The sequence below is a fragment of the Sinohyriopsis cumingii genome, chromosome 19 (assembly GCF_028554795.1).
Source record: "Sinohyriopsis cumingii isolate HCF-2022 chromosome 19, ASM2855479v2, whole genome shotgun sequence".
NCBI lineage: Eukaryota > Metazoa > Mollusca > Bivalvia > Unionida > Unionidae > Sinohyriopsis > Sinohyriopsis cumingii.
The window spans coordinates 39,612,343-39,631,137 of NC_142979.1; the positions used below are offsets into that span (position 1 = coordinate 39,612,343).

General features: G+C 33.4%; 1 protein-coding gene across 1 annotated transcript in view; it reads left to right on the forward strand.

Moving 5' to 3' along the window:
- Positions 1–18,795, forward strand: part of LOC149775535 (A disintegrin and metalloproteinase with thrombospondin motifs gon-1-like) — a 53,579-nt gene that overhangs the window by 6,991 nt on the left and 27,793 nt on the right. Inside the window, exons 3-8 of the mRNA XM_089943987.1 lie at positions 131–220; positions 13,063–13,225; positions 13,641–13,763; positions 14,165–14,234; positions 15,148–15,241; positions 16,021–16,098. Coding sequence (XP_089800113.1) covers positions 131–220; positions 13,063–13,225; positions 13,641–13,763; positions 14,165–14,234; positions 15,148–15,241; positions 16,021–16,098 — 618 coding nt within the window. The remainder of the gene's footprint in view (positions 1–130; positions 221–13,062; positions 13,226–13,640; positions 13,764–14,164; positions 14,235–15,147; positions 15,242–16,020; positions 16,099–18,795) is intronic.

Consider the following 18,795-nt stretch of genomic DNA (forward strand, 5'->3'; position numbering starts at 1 on the left):
TAAATGACAAACGAATTGCAGTAGGCATATATACCCGTTTACTTGTCTACATACCCAAATATCGAGAGTAAATATCTACATGCTGCCTTCCTGCATTTCAATATAAATTGACACTTATGTTTTTTAATAGGATCTGGCGTACTACCAAGACAAGGAGAATGGAGCATTCATGAGCGTCCGATGTGTCAGACGATCAAATGGACAATGTGACAGAATCATCGTAAGTACATAATGAAACTAACAAATATATATTTCATGCAATGAAGGATCTACTGGCAGAATTGGAAACTAGATTGTCATGAGCAGTGGAAGATTTAGTGATCTTGTTAGTTGCAGAAGTTGTGGGTTTGATCCAACAAATAGGTGTAGAGTAACCAAAGCTTCATGGCCTACGTATGTAACACGACAGATTGGTATTACACAGAAACACACACAAATACATGTTTGTTAGACATGCCAACTTCTGAGATATGTTGTTCTCAGTTTCTCAAATGTAAGGAAAGGTACTGAAATATAACTTTAGATATAGTGTCAGGGTTCACGTACTTTTTCGTCTATAATTGACCGAATTTCGATTCGAAGCTATCAATTTCAGACATTAGTGCACCATATTGAGTAATACGACTCAGAGCTATGTTTGAGTCGTAGATGACGGCGAGCAATAATGATCATCTGGATTGTAACATAGTTCATCTGCATCCGCTACCTTTGCGAAAGGAAGCCAGAACACTCGTTGCGCATAATGTTAGGTAAATCGATAATATAGACTGCACATGCACATTGGCAGAGGAACCTTATTATTGTGGCATATGCAGTGGTCATGATAATTGTGTGACTAGCGTATTGGTGAATTATCTGCGGCGTTTCTATGATAGGGAATATCGTGCCAGCTGAATCAGATAAAGGCACGTTCGACGACATATCAAGACATAACACTGATTGATTGATGCGTATCATCTTTACCATAGAGTTTGGTAACTCGTGTTTAAGACCGCAAGTAGCGTGAAATAGTTTCATCTTCGATCATAAGGAGATATGGATCCTTATATGCCTTTGGCTTTGGACTCAGCCAGTATTATGGAGAGCGGAAATGTTCCTATGACGGATTGACATATCTTAATAAAGGCTTCCGACAGAGATAGGTGTGTTGGCAGTAACCATCACACCACCCATAATACTATACAAATTTCAAGAAAGGATTCAGCTCTATAGATAAGACTCAGTGATGATAACATCGAAATAAGCATCATTACCTCTGAAAGTAAAAAGTACAGAGCGAAATGAAAATGCATTAAGTATTTGATGTAGACATAAACGTACCTTAATGAAGATAACTGATTTGTATCGTTTATAGGTCTGGTAAACTGTATGATGACAAATCAAAGTTGATTTCATAAAGACAGAGGCATATCGTTTTATGAACTAGTTTCCATTCAAAACTGCATAGTAAAACACCAAGTCGTTATTTTAGATTCAAGCATAGATATAGCAAAATATTAATTATGAAATAGTCCGATCGTGTGATATAATGAAATAAGCATTGCAAATTACTGGAAATAAATGTTTCGGTCTAGTTACATTTCCGGTTGATTTGCAGATAATACCAAAATTACTATATTTTCAATCGTTAGGGACTCTAAAAATGTTTACTACCGTACTAAATTATTTGCCCACTAAAGAGTTGAAAGTCAGTTGTATGACCAGTATAATGCATATATTGTTGATCTAAAAGCATACGAATAACCCAACGATGCATGCAAATAAATTTTATAAATTATTTTGTTTTTTCAAGTAAATTTGGGCTGAGAAAGTAAACCGAAATATGTAGATAAGGTACACAATGGTTTGACAGAAATATTCAAAGAACGAGGTCTAAAAGTTCAGTTTGATGACGGGAAATGTTTAACAATAAAAGTCAAGGATTCGCTGAGAAAAATAGTAAATACTTTCCAAGTCACGGAGACAAAAGTAACTATGATGGGAAGGTCCAGCATAATTATGGAGACCAAAAAGTTAAAGTACTTCACCCAAATTGAAAACAAGAAAATGATCGGACATGTTACCAAAAGAAAATGATGGATCCAATAAAAACCTTGTGACTTATCAATGGACATGATTCTATTAATAATACGTCTAAAACAGAAACCATTTAAAAAGTATGGACTAATCTATTCAGCTATTTCACATCTGATTCATTATAGATGCATAGATTTAAAGTACGTGAAACCGTCAGAATTTAAAAAAGCAAAATAATGTCTGCAAAAGACTTCCTTGCTGAATATTAAAATAAGTTAGATAATTTTAGGTGACTCTGTAGTCTATCAATTGAATGATTTAAAGGTCGAGAACGTAGAATTCATGCTTAACAAAGATTATTCCAAATAAAGGAGGTGACAGACAAGAATAGTATGTATGGTTGGCATCTGTAACTAAGCACAAAAGCAGTTCTATGAAAATAAATAAAGTGATTTGGAGACGACTGCAGACGAGTGCATATATGAAGGCATCAAACAGAAATTGCTAATGTAACTGTGTTTATTTGACTTAAATATGGATTGCTGCTTTATGCAATAAGCGCAAATTTGATAAAAATCCAAAGATGTTAATTTAGAAATGCAACACAAAGTGGGGCTTATGAGAATACCAACGTGCACTTAGAGGACTTCCCGCTCTGAACAACACTTGTTACAATAGTTGTTATTACATTAGCCTCCGGCTATTATTGAATGAAGCTTAAGTGGAAACTGCGTGAGACAATACTGTTCACAATGAAGTAAGACGTCTTGACTGATTTATGCGTTTGTTTCTGTTTGGGTATTTTCTTGTACTTTTCTATGCGTTTCCATCATGACATTTTTACACAAGTTTATCTGGCTATCATGTATCTTGCACTTGTCCAGTGTAAACATTTTGTTTCAAGTACATTTTTGTCTTTTTTAAACTTTTTTTGCCATATGGTTGTAGGTAGGAGTTGCAGTACGTTCTAGTTTTTAAACATTAATTGTATATATTGATTTTTGCCGTGCATGCAACTTGGCTTGAAACCCATCCGTTGTTTTACCCAGTTCCATGTAAAACCTTTTCTGTGCTATCAAAACATAAATGTGTATATAATCTCGCAGCTAACATTTCTTAGAAACTTTGGAATGATGTAGAGGTCTCTTTCCACATGCACTCATCATTTAAATTGAAGATATCTGAGGCAGAAAGTATAATCACTATTGCTGAAAACCGGTCTCAAAAGTAACATTGCAAAACCCAGCAGAGAATCTCGCGGAGTTTTACTTGTAAGACATCTTGGAAAAGCTTGACAGGAATTTTAAAATAGTAGCAATAGAACAATCCAACCACCTCATTTTATTACAATTCAAAAGCATTTATAACATAACAGAAAGCGAATATTTCGCATGATTTTGGTTAACATTCGAAGTAATAGATAATAAGTTGTCGTTCAAAACAAACCCACACAATTAACCTTTTCTTACCACGATCTCATTTAAATCTGCTGGCAAAGGTCAACGCTTCATGCTTTGAATTGTCATTTAATTTGTCAATAGTTACACTTTAAAACAAGGACATTGCTACACTTTGAAGCGATTTACAACTTATTGCACGATCTACTACTGATGGCATGTAGAATATTTCCTCGCACAATTGTTAACACAAGAGGAAAACCTAACATGAAAGGGACATGAGGTGCCGAATCATCCGAAACAGTATCAAGCAAGGGAACATAAACGGTGGCTGCAAAGCAAATGGCTTCCACCACATCGGGGAACACTTTTGTTAAAAGCGAGAGGATGTCAACATCAACGTTATTTTTGCCAACACTATATCTGATGGAGAAATCGTACTTTGCTGGAGCTGCCAACCATCTATGCCCTATAGCGTCAAGCATTGCCATCGAATGAACGTATGTCAAAGGGTTGCTGTCCGCCACCACCTCAAAGGAGGAACGTACGAGATAGTCATGGAATTTATCCGTCACGGCCTATTTTAACGCCAAAAAGTCGAGCTTATGGGCTCGATAATGGCATTCACTGGGTCTCAATCCGTGACTCGCGTAAGCAATGACCCTTTTTACACAATCTTGCTTTTCATTTAGGACTGCGCCTAAACCAGAACTGCTTGCACCAGTATGCACGATAAATGGCTTAGCGTAGTCAGCAAATGCTAAGATCAGGATAGAGGGCAACTTATCTATAAGGTTTTCGAAGGCGGTCTCGGGCAGCGCCCCAAGTCCAAGGAGCTGCTTGTTTCTTTTTGGACTTATTCTTTCGAGACGCCTTGATCTATGATCCTCTAATATGGCTTTTAACGGTTGTACTATCTGCGAAAAGTTCTCAACATGGTCGATAATAACCCGCGAACCCACAAAATTGACGCAGCTCCTTAATCTTATTAGGTTTTCTCTTGGGTCAGTCTTGATACCATCCACAACTAAAGACATGAGTAACTCACATATAGAGGGTTTTAGCTTAAAGTCATGCTGTTGTAAGCGTGCTAACGTTGCCTCCAAGTGGTCCATATGCTCATTAAACGTCTTTCAGAAAATGAGGATATCGTCTATCCCATGCATTTCATCATAAGACGTTGAAACGTAGCTCCAGCGTTGCATAAGGCAAATCTCCTTAGGTTCGTCTCATAAAAACCGAGTGAACCTACCAATAAGGCTGTGTATTTCTTGTGTTCTACCTCCATCTCAACTTGCCAATATCCTGATCTTAGGTCCAGCTTGGAGAAGAGCTTGTCACCTCGCAATATATCGACGGTATCATCAAACCGCGAAAGCATGTAAGCGTCCTTCCGGGTCTTTGAACTGAAGGTCATGTAGTCAATGCAGAAACATAGGCTGTTATATCGTTTCCTGACCAACACAACATTAGAGGAGTAAGTGCTGTCATGTTCCATAATTGCACCAGCATCTAGCATTTCTTTAATATGCTGATGCACCTCCTCATACATCCCCGTGGGTATTCGTCCGTATGGTTGTTTGAAAGGTTTATCATCGTTGAGTACTATCTTATGCGTGATGAAGTCAGTCTTTCCGAAGTCTGTGGGCCCTTTCGAAATTTGGCAGTCAAATTTGCCCATTACTTGTCTGAGTCTAACCAGCTGCTTTGGGGTCAGATTTCCATGTCGATTTTAACATTCAGATCTTCTGAAGTAGAATGTAAACTGTTCTCTGACCTGCTGGTGGAAAAATCAGAAGATAATCGGTCAATCACTTTGACCTTGCTTATGAGACATATATCAGACTTAGGTGTTATTGTCACACATTTGGCAGACCTATTGTAAAGCTTGATCTGAACTTTGCAACGTGATCCCCGTTGATTAACCCTGATTGATCGTGGACAAACTGTAAAATGTTCAGAGTTTCCTAAATTCTCTGTAATCGCTTCTGTTATATGAGCCTCAACATTGCAGGCAATGTCGTTGATAGTAATATTTTCATACGACGCAATGTTGACAGTACGCCAATGGGTAGATTTGACTGCAAACGACTTACATTCAATGCCATCCATAGCAGTCTTCCATGCATCTAGAATTCTATCCGTAGGAGGATTATCAAGCATGAATTCCCTACACAAACGAATGACATGCATAGTAGTTTGCTTTTCCGCACAGCACGGTCATCCTGCAGGAACACATGCTTTTCACCTCACCGGTGGCCTAGTGATTAGAGCGTCGTTCTCTGACTCTTTATGCATTTCGTCTTTTAACTCTTTTTAACAACATATTTCTTAATAATTTTGCATACACTTGTATTCAGTGTCAGTTATTGAAGTGTATACTTTACCCTTAAGACCCCAAAATTCTTGTGTACACCATTTAGTTAATTTTTAAACAATTCAAGTCTTTCTTGTTGGCTAATTTTATTCCATATATGTTTTTATGTTTGTTATAGCTTATGTCGTACAATAATTCACGCTATTTCAGACTTTTCTGTTTCCACACTTATGCACGTCGAACCTGTGTTTGCCATTCAGTTCTTATTGTCACATATCGGGACTCTGTTGTTGTCACCTATCGGGACTCTTGTCTGTTGCTGTCACCTATCGGGACTCTTGTCTGTTGTTGTCACCTATCGGGACTCTACTCTGTTGTTGTCACCTATCGGAACTCTAGTTTATTGTTGTCACCTATCGGGACTCAAGTCTGTTGTTGTAAAGGTCATTTAGCAAACTACTACTAATAAAACTGTCAGTTCCATTTTCCACTTCTTTAAGCTAATACCATATCTTCATTTATTCTTGTTCTCCTTGCAAATGATATCTTTTTAAGTTTAAAGCTTTTCTTTGCTGCATAATATATATATATATATATATATATATATATATATATATATATATATATATATATATATATATATATATATATATATATATATATATATATATATATATTAGTACTTGTCTTCAATTTGCCGTCTGTTTTCAAAAGACATTCATTAACTTAAATTAGTTTATCTCAGATTCATCAGATGTCTCGTGTCCTTTAGATGTATTATTTTCAACTTAGCCACGGCTTTGACAAAATAGAATTATTCGTTGCACCTTTTGAAATGTTGTTTTCTATAGTATACAATCATTAAAGCATTTTATGCTTTGTACCATTTTTAATTTTTCTAAGTTTATGACGTAGTGGAGATAAGCGAACTTCACTAGGACATTGGTTTGGTAACAAAAGATGTAAATATATGGATATTTTTAAACTACTTTTAAAATTCCAAGTGTATTAGAACTACTGCTCCATGACACCAAATGTTCTTCTATTTCCTTCTTTTTGTATTTGTGTGCTTTCCACATTTTGTAACAAACATGGACTTGCACATGGCCGAGCCATGGAAAATGTTGCCATTTTGAATACATAATTGATGATTTTGACCTTGTTGCATCGCATTCTCCATTATTTATTATTTCGTTATCGTTAAGTTTGTTTCAGTGCAAAACCTTGCTTTAGTATAGCAGTTAAGTATCATACGTATTCCTCGCCTGGTTACAATCTTAGTCATTAACACATGGTAATTCTTACAGTACCGTTATTTACTATCTATGGTGAAATAAAAATGGGTCTACCTATAATTGACTATTTATGCAGAGAAATCGAATTATTCAAAGTATCACATATTATTCACGTATCAGTATCCTTATTTCTGCAATGGTCATGAATATCAACGAACTCATTTAATGTGGAATATGCTAGTTGTTTCTGTTTCAGTGAGCTTTTTGAATAACATTTTCGTTCTCGCTGGATCTTATGTTTCGTGTTCGTGTGTGAATTGTTGCTTCTATTGTTCATGATATATTGAAATCGTTGTTGTCCTGTGTCCCCTCATTTATAATACGTATAACAAGATATTATAATAAAAAGCATGGCTTAGAATCAAAGCAATCATTATTTGTATTATAGTAATTTAACAATAGAGCCTTCTTCTGACACCGTGTTTACTATGTCAGCCGTTTGGTTGCGCAATCATCTGTGTTATTGTTGTTATTGATGAAAAACAAAAACCCCAAAAGAACCAAACGCTTATTACAAGTGTACTTCCTTTGTTAAGTTTCCTTTTAATTGTGATTCATCAAGCAGTTCTAGATCGTTACTTTAAATTCATTTGTATTCCTTGTGTTGCTCGCTGTTGTTATTCGATACCAGTCTACAAAAATACGTAAACTAATTTGCCAGTAGCATCATCTATTTCAAGTTTAATATATAAATAAAGTTGGCCTTTTTTAATAATCTAACATCGCAGAAACTTCGACATATTATTCTCAATAAGTACTGTTCCAACAACTTTACAAAACTACTAAAATCAAGAAATGATGATAATAATTTCTACTTTATCGCGTATAATTCTGTGTTCACTTAAACATTGCTAAACGTACTTTGAATTTTTGTTATGATATTTTTTTGATGATTCACCCTTCGTTTTAAGTCCATTAGAGTTGAGTAAGAACCTAAAGCAAGTTCTAGCCTACATATACGTATTACCCTGGAAATAATACTCGGCAATTCAAGATCATTTTGATTAAATTTACTGACAAATGAAAATCAGTATTTCTTATACCTTTCCTAAATTTACCAAAGACTGAAAACTATTTGCTGCAGGTATCTCAGTTAAACTTCAGAAACAAGTTTGTGACATTTACAACATAGCACATTGTTGCAACAAAGTAATGATTTTAATGAGACATTTTCTTCTGGCCACAAACTATTAAACGAGTGTCATTTCATCCATTTTAACAGCACACAATTTTGACACTTAATTTTGTTGCCTTTGTTTTGAAACATGCTCACTCATGAAGATATCAGTTTTTCTATCAAATAAAGATAACTCGTAAGCATCCTCTTAAATTGTTGCACTGAATTTATTTATCTGATTAGAAATAGAACTTCCCGAAATTATAAATTTATACTTTAGATGCCCACTTTCGAACCTATTTTAAATTTCGTAGTTCCATAAGCAGAAGTTGTAAGATGGCCAAATACATTAAGTTTTGCATTTCAACAGCTGCCAGGATTAATGGCTTCAAAAGAGGACACGTGAATTGACATCAGATGTCATGACTAATATTCATTAATATGGGTTTTATAAAAAGAGGTGCCTATTTCTGGTTTGATTTTCATTTCATTATTTCCACTTACGAGTCTTAAACTTTGAATAAATGTTTGCACTACAGACGATGTAGTTGATATTTTCTCTTTCTAAACAATTATTAGACAATTTTGTCATATATTTCTTTCTATCATCGAGTTCTGTTTTGGTCTACATTTTATGCATTATATATATATATATATATATATATATATATATATATATATATATATATATATATATATATATATATATATATATATATATATATGTGTGTGTGTGTGTGTGTGTGTTGCTATTTGAAAATACAAATATAGCTTGCAAAATATCTTTTCAAAAGCTTAAATAAATTGTTTTTATTATTATTATTATTATTATTATTATTATTATTATTATTATTTATAATATTTGTTTGATATAATAATCAAAGAAGGTAACAATTGCTTTTTAAATTCCATTGTTAGTGTAAGGGATATTTGTAATATATATTAATTTATAATATAGTTTTATTTTAACTATTTAGGTTTATGATATTTATATTTTAGTTGTTTAAATTCAGTGGTTAGTTTGTGTTATAGTAAAAGTACATGCACAATACGTGTAAAATTGTATTCATAAATCAAGGCTGGTTGCCTAGGCAATGTCTTCAACTAATTCGGACAAGTGCGCCACTCATTAATTTGAATAGAGGTCCTGAAAACATCCGACTATATTAGGTGTGCATTTGTCCTCTAGAGATGTCATGCCAGCCCTAGTTATTGATTGCTTCAATGATTTGAAAAAATCACAACTTAGCTGTTAAAGTATTTTACAGTGGAATTAAATAAATGTTCTAGAATATTTTAAGGTGATTCTGATTTTGTTGATTTGGTGCGCACATGGAGACTATATATGGAGGCAATATAAAAGAAAGAAAGCATCATATTATGATTCTTCAATTCATATGCCAGTTTGTAAGAGTTGTGAGAGTAAATCGTGTTCATTGAAATTGTTGAGTGGAAAATATTTATTCTAAAACAAACAGTACATTGAGGATTATGTGAAATTATTATAGGATTTGAACATTTAAATAATTCTGTTGAATTATGTGACTCTTTCAATAACTTTAGTAATTTTATACTTTCACGAGATTACCTTGAAGTAAACCTTTTGGACATAGAACTGAGATTTTTCATTGGTGATATGACATGAGTACATAAGCACGTTGAAACCTTCAATTGCAATACTTTCGGATACTTTCGTTATTAATTTGAAATGGAAAGTACAAGTTAATACAATATTGTATGAATTCATGCAATGTGAGTTGTTTAGAAATTATTTCACTTTGTTTGATTTTGTATTTTAGGGAAATACATTTAATTTTAGAACACCGAATGCTTGTTTGTTGGGTTTTACCTTGCTTTGTAAAAGCTTAAGCCCATAGACGTAAAATTAGGCCTTCTCTACAATTTAACTATATACAATATACACATTCTTGTAGAGTAGCTGAAACATCATGCTTATTTCTTCTTATTTGACAGGGTATAGAAACAATTATTTTTGTAAAATAAATGATCTGATATGTTTGTTTAATTTTTAAAGGATAACTGTTCAAAGCAAAAGCTCCTGAAAATATAAAGGTTTATCTAAACAGATGAACTTTAGGTTTTAGTGGCAAAGTATTTCCAGTTGCTACAAAATGTAGTTGATAACTATGTAGTATATGGTTAAATAATACTTGCAGATGCTGCAGAGCAGATAAACGGGTTTAATGTTACATAAGATTTAGTACAACCAGTTCGTTTTTAAATTTCCTGTCAATCCTATTCGTAAAAGGGGTTATTGAAGTGAATGAAAAGATCTAATAATAAATATGTGTTGGTCTGTTTTACTTATTTTTTAAAGCATATAGTATGTCAAAGTCTTGTCTAGAACAGTTTTGTATCTATCAAGACAATAAACCTGCAGTAACTGAATATATGCAGTACAATATAGGAATATAACAAATAAAAGCGGTTTTTGTTCTCTTAACTTTAACTAGCATGTAAAATTGGGCATTTTACATACATTATTGACCCGTAAACACCACTGAAGGCAAATGTCATAATCATACATACATAAATTATTAACCCGAAAACCCCACAATAGAAATATATCATAGTCATCATCGTCAATTTCATGCATTAATTTTTAACCCGTCGAATATTCAGAAGACAAATGTCATCATCATCAATCATACATTATTTGCTCGTAAACACAGCTGAAGAGATATATCATCATAACCAGAAAAAAATTTAAATTGTCGTCTCATTAAGATTTAAATAAGCAAATGATTCAATTTAGGGTTCTAATTATTGGCAAGTTATGTCTTATTCTAATACAAAACGATTGGTTTACTCTATAAATCGACATCATTGAAATAATTAAAATTATGTGGATGGTATATAAGGATGGAACAGAAGCATTCAAAGGTTGTTTCGTTTACAAAAAGTTCCGTATTTGATGACTTATCAGATAATGGGAGGTGATTAATACAAATTAAATATAACAATGGGCCCAATACAGACCATTGTGTAACACCAGTTTCATGAAATAACTTAAAGACACTTTAGTGAAACTTATATATGTATATCCTGCCCCGATGCGTTGAAGTTAGCAAAGTAACTGTTTTATGACGTTGTAATCACAATTATTATACATACATTGTAATTCTGAGAGATTTATATTTTGATTCTGTAAACTACTGCTGCATTTCATTTAAATCAATATAAACTACACCGGTAATAATGCCATTAATCTATAAATTATAAAATTATTTCTTTTTAAGTTAATATAAATTGCACTGACCATATTACTTTTATTCTAGAAAAAACTACTGTATTTCCTGTAAGTAAATATAAACTACACGGGTGATATATTCTGTAATTGTTTCGCCTAACCAAGTAAGATGGGTTTTTGTTTGATAGCTCAATTATCTCAAAAAATAATTCTAGACGTAATATTCGATTGCTAATATTTGGTTTGAAATTCAACTTTGACATCTTTTGCGCTATCGAACTTGCTTACTAAGACCATGAAAGACTAAATATTTTACAGACTTATTTGTTGTTGTGCTTTTTGTCTTTAGAATTCCACATACTGAACAATCGTCATTGTAAAAATTTTATCACTATCTGTTTATGTTTTAATAGCCCTATATCTTAATGACTCCAGCGTTTTCTAGTAAAATTATTTTAAGAATTTTAATGTAATGACAGCAAGCATTGCGATGTAGTAATGTACAAAATAAATTCATGGAATCGATTGTGCAATGTAATCTTTGTTTTCGTTCATTGTGATTGTCGAAATTCAATGCAACATTAGGATATACAGTGCTACATCAATGTTAGTTCTTGCATTATCCAATTTATCATTAAAACAAACTTCGATAAAAAGAAAAGCTTGATGCAATACATGACTACTAACAGGCCGGCACACAGATATGTGCTAATTATAAAATATTGTTGGATCTGCTTGCATTGGTCAGGTTCCGTTCCTCGCTAATCATTAGACAACGAAGAAACAAGTACTGTAGCGACTGAGATCACTAAATGCGACGTTATTGTTTTCTCATGTATTTATTTTCACTTGGGCAAAACGCCGCTCCACCTAATCCCACCCCACCATCGTTCAACCTACCACGGAACTAAAGGAAAGACAAAACCAAATGATATTTATAATTGTTTAGGTAGTAAATTACTCTAAGTGACTTTAATACTGCCCAAATAGATCAGCTGAAGGCCAGTTTGACCTTGCTGTGTATTAGACAAATCCAGTGTCAAGAGAGGAAAATCGTTGCGGTTTGCAAGAAGTCTGCAGACACTGTGAGTTTCTTTTTTTCACATTTTGAATAAACTAAGTCAAAATAATGGTTTATTCGAAGTAAGACACGTTTAGCGTCGTATTAAGGGATTTATATATGAATTGGCTCAGCTAGTCGCGCAATATCGCTCCATAGAGCAAGCTAAGGTTTTAGTGTGCAGAAATATGTGGTCCTAATTTTATTTAGAGAAAGATCACCGTCATCATTTGAAAGTGATCATTCATGTATTAAGAGGGAATAAAATCCTCGGGTGATGAAAAAGGCCAAAGCCAATTTACGCATAACTAACAAAATTTCTTCGCTCAGCCTTATTCCGAATCAAGCGCCCTCTTCCCTTTCAGTGGTCGCCAACACATTATCACATTATTATAAGACCCTTATCTAGTGACATTATCATCGCCAGGTTCTCCTTGATACTATTCGAGGCACTTGACATGTGCTATTTATTTCATCTCCAGATACAGAGGTATTTTCAATGTTGAACCATGTATGTCAATTACTATAGAAACAATCAACGAAATACTGTTTATATTTATCGCGTATGACTATCACTGATGTTTGATATATATATATATATATATATATATATATATATATATATATATTCTTGTCCGCCTTATACCAGAACGGAAACGTACGAATAGGAGAGATAAATTATGATCTTCGACTAGCGGAGGGTGATATCACATCGAGAAACTGGTTGGATACTGCAGATCATCTTGGCACACGATATGTCCTACGGGACCAATCAAGACTCCGAAGAGACATTTCAATCGAAATAAATAAAGGTTTGTAATACTTTAATTGTATATAGATCATAATACATTTAGCAACTTTGTATGTGTTTTTATTGCACTACCTCGATGGTAACATTTCCTTTTGAGCACTTTTGCAGTAATACACGAATGGGGCATGGTGTATACTTATGACTGATGATTTCATTTTTATTACCTGTTACAATTCCAATTTTGTGTTATTTAATATATTTCTCGTCGTAGCAACTATGGCGTAATGACAATTTCAACTCTTAACGAGAAACGTGATCAAGAGAAAATACGAAAAAAATATTGTGATTAAATCTTTGTGTATGACATTGAAATGTCTACTAGATTCTGTTATTTTATCGTAGTTTCAAACTAAAGCAATTTCATCTCAGCTTACCTATCGATCTTTGTATTAGATAAAGAATATCTCATCTTGTAGATGCAGCAAACGCCAATCACAGAAACGCAGAAGAAAAGCTTAAAGATTTACTCCGACGTTCCCCAAAAGAACTAGACAAACGAAACCATTTTCTTCCCCAAAACGTCACCTTAGATAAGAAAGGTGAGACCAGTCACAGAGAAATAAATGACAAGTATGATGAGATAAAGTAACATATGGGTATTGTAAGATACTAACACACATGAGGATGGTAATATATTATCACATATCAAGATGGTAATATATGTTCCCATATGAGGATTATAAGACATTATAACTTACGTGGAACATGAGATAACCCTGGATGAGGATGGTAAATATATCACAATTCAATTCAACTATGTTATATATTATTTTGCCCTCGTTTGTTCTTAAGCATTATATTCTTCCTATACTCTGAGTATAATTACGTCAATGTGTCAAAGATTAGAAATACATATAAGATTCAGACTGTATTTATCATAGTTAGTATATGCTGTAACTATACATAATGAATATTTTCTCATTTCAAAATCATACATCAGATAAAATACATAACAGAAAAGTTTACTGGGTTGAGGTCGCCGTTCTCATAGATTCCGGAATATGGGACCTGTAAGTATTCTCCTAACATACAATACACATACATGTATATATCCATATATCGGTACTTTCTTTGCAAAATCACATAGACAATATATCGACCCACATACATACCTATGTCTATTTATCGTATTCCTTATCTACACCCAAGGTTAAGTTAATTATCTTTCTACATAACTGCATCCTTGTCTCTGTCTACCTAACTACCTGAATATTTACCCCTACTTATAAATAACCATCTCTTTTCCATCCATCCATCCATCCATCCATCCATCCATCCATCTATCTATCTATCTATCTATCTATCTATCTATCTATCTATCTATCTAATATTGATCTTAGGCAATGTTACAATACAAAGTTTGTTGCAATCTTATCAAGGACTGAATTAAGCCAGGCAATGAATTCTTGATAATGTGACACTAATATCCTTGTGGATTTGTTTACCAGAATGGGAACTATTGCGCATTCCAGTTAACGAGAAAATATTTTGTTCCATCATGTCTCTATATCCACATATTACGGAGATGATATGTATGGACTAAGACATTTAGGCCAAGTTCAGCTTTTAGAACTTCAAGTGTATTTTGTTAAGCGATTTCCAAATGAAATTGGAAAAATAAGTGATTAACAATGAATGCAATACGCCTGTCAAGGTTCTGTAGTTTCATAAGTTTCAAGGTCTTTCAGATCATAGTAGCGAATCAAATCGCAAGCAGGACGCAGACAAAATGTAATTCAGTCATTTCAAGCATATTGCTACAGTCAGTTATTTCCTGAAAAAGAGATATTAGCGAAATTCACCTCTGCATAATACACATATGAATATGCATATTCACACACACATGCATGCACGCTCATAAATATATATATATATATATATATATATATATATATATATATATATATATATATTTTCTTGCAGATTTTCATCGGTGGTAGTAAGGAGTGATGTCTTTAACAAGGATGCTCTAGTTCAAAGCAAAATAAGAGAATTTTTCTCGCACGTTTTTAATGGTGTAAGTAGTACATTCCTAGCTGTAGAGGATATTAACATTCCTTTGTTACACATATTTTGAAAGCCAACCAAATAAAACATTATTTTAAAAGGTATGTTGAATGATCAAAGAGAACCAACACAATTTCTTTTCGGTTACCTAACCAGGGAAGATTTCAGGGTACTTGGGTGCAACTTAAGCGATAAATTGTGTTCAAAATAGTACAAACATTGGCGTTAAATTAATGTTTTGTAGATGTAATTACAATAAACTTCCACCAATAGGTTCCTGTGTAACCCGGTCTAAGCTTTAAACATGATATCTCTGTAACCAGTCTCCTTGTAACTCGATCTCCTCCATTATCTGGACTCAAGTGTAAGCAAGTTTCCTCTGTAGCCCGACCTAGACTGTAAACGAAAGGGCAGATATATTAACCATCTGTCAAACTGACCATCTCTGTGATAGTCCGGCCTAGACTGTAAACGAAAGGGCAGATATAATATTAAGCATTCCGTCATAGACTGACCATCTGACGCGTTCAAAGTAATAATGTTAGTAGTGTCCTGTTTAGAGAAGCCTTTGGTAGCAAACATATATAATTGTTTTTTATTGATTCTTTTTGACTGTGCGCGTCTTTCTTAAGTTCTCCATAGCTCAGGTTATTGTTGTACATTTTCTGAGAACAAAACTGGAGAAAATATAAACAAAAGAAAAAATGAAACAAACAGTATTTCTTCGTATTAATGTCAGAACAGTAAATTATAACTACTCTTAAATAATGTTTTTCCACTTTTTCATAGGTAAACATGCTTTACAATAGAATAGAAGATTCTGGCATCCACATCAATGTGGCCCTTCATGCATTTTACATTTTCAAGGTAAGATATTGTGTGATCTCTGGATTCCTATACGTCCCGGAGAACCTGCGATATAATATACATTTGTGAACACGTAATTTAGTCTAACTACTCTACTGCAACCAATTAAAACAAACGGTTTAAGTTGGTATGTAATGTAGATTATGATTATAAAAGTCTAATTTACATTCCAAGTTGGGATGATGGGTAGGTGATATTGACTATAACAATCTGATCACAGTCAAATTTGGGGTGGAAGTGATGATTATTATAACAATCTTATTTACAGTCAAAGTTGGGGCAGTATTGCGGTGTGAATAGGATTGTAACACTATGGTTTTCAGTCAAAGTTGACGCGGGAGTGATGATGATGATTTTAACAATCTGATTTACAGTCAAGTTGGGGTGGGTGTGATGATGATTGTAACAATCTGATTTACAGTCAAATTTGGGGTGAGATTGATGATGATTATGGCAATCAGATTTACAGTCAAAGTTTGGGTGGGAGTGATGATGATTCCAACAATCTGATTTACAGTCAAAGATTGGGTAGGAGTGATGATGATTATAGCAATCTGATTTACATTCAAATTTGGAGTGGGAGTGAACATCATCAAAGCAATCTGATTTACAGTCAAAGATTGGGTGGGAGTGATGATGAGTATAACAATATGATTTACAGTCAAAGTTGGAGTGGGAGTGATGATGATTGTAACAATCTGATTTACAGTCAAAGTTGGGGAAGGAGTTTTTGATGATTATATCAATCTGATTTACATTCAAATTTGGAGTGGGAGTGACGATGCTCAAAGCAATCTGATTTACAGTCAAAGATTGGGTGGGAGTGATGATTAGTATAACAATCTGGTTTACAGTCAAAGTTGGAATGGGAGTGGTGATGATTGTAACAATTTGATTTACAGTCAAAGTTGAGGTGGGAGTAACGGATATTATAACAATCTGATATACATTCATATTTGCAGTTGGAGTGATGATGATCAAAGCAATCTGATTTACAGTCAAAGATTGGGTGTGAGTGATGATGCATATAACAATCTGATTTACAGTCAAAGTTGGCTTGGGAGTGATGATGATCATAACAATCTGATTTACAGTCAAAGATTGGGTGGGAGTGATGATTGTAAGATTATATTTTACAGTCGAATTTGGGGTGGGAGTGATATTGATTGCAACAATCTGATTTCCAGTCAAAATTGGAGTGGGGGTGATGATGAGTATAACAATATAGTTACAGTCAAATTTGGAGTGGGATTGATGATGATTGTAACAATCTGATTTACAGTCAAAATTGGAGTGGGGGTGATGATGAGTATAACAATATAGTTACAGTCAAATTTGGAGTGGGATTGATGATGATTGTAACAATCTGATTTACAGTCAAAGTTGGGGTGGGAGTGATGATGATTGTAACGAGATGATTTACAGTCAAATTTGGAGTGGGAGTGATGATGATTGTAACAATCTGATTTACCGCCAAAGTTGGAGTGGGAGTGATTATGATCATAACAGTCTGATTTACCGTCAAATTTGGAATGGCAGTGATGATGATCAAAGCAATCTGATTTACAGTCAAATATTGGGTTGGAGTGATAATGAGTAAAACAATCTGGTTTACAGTCCAGATTTGGAGTGGGAGTGATGATGATGATTGTAACAATCTGATTTACATTCACATTTGTAGTGGGAGTGATGAAGATCATAACAATCTGATTTACAGTCAAAGATTGTGTGGGAGTGATGATTGTAAGATTATGATTTACAATCAAAGTTGGGGTGGTAGTGATTGTAACAATCTGATTTGCAGTCAAAGTTTGAGTGGGAGTGATGATGAGTATAACAATCTGAATTACAGTCAAAGTTGGAGTGGGAGTGATGATGAGTATACCAATGTGAATTACAGTCAAAGACTGGGAGGAAGTGATGATTGTGACAATATGATTGATAGTTGAACTGGGAGTGATGATGATTATAACAATATGATTTTATAGTCAAAATTGGACTGTGGTAGTGATGATGATTTGAACAAACTGATTTACAGTCAACGTTGGGGTGGGGGACGGAAATAATACATCTTAATACAAATTAAGGAATTAAATGTAGTTAAATAAAAATGTAAATTTTAGGTCTTGTTGATTCAAAATAAGCAGACTCTATCTTATCTAGAATAATATCAATTACTGAAAGGTTTATATAAAGAAGTTGGAGATATTTTGTTTATATTCCAATATATCGTTAAATACCATATGGAATCTGAAGCAAAAGAAACATTGTTGAAAATATGAAAAGTTACAAGATATTCTCTCTTTAATTCTATTATGCAAAAACTGTCATGATACGTAGACTATATAATGTCATCTACATGCATTGTTTATCAGCGACCTTACAAGCAAATGCAAAGGTGCATATCGAATTGTCATTACTGTGCGTGTATAATTATTATTATTGCTATTATTATTATTAACTTTAATAATAATAATAATAATAATAATGATAATAATATAAATAATAATAATATTATTATCATTTTATTATTATTATTATTATTATTATTATTATTATTGTTATTATTATTATTTTATTATTATTATTATTTTATTATTATTATTATTATTATTATTATTATTCGTATAAGTAGTAGTAGTTATAGAGAGAGGCAGACCGACATATATACACGATAAGTGACAACCACGTAGAGAG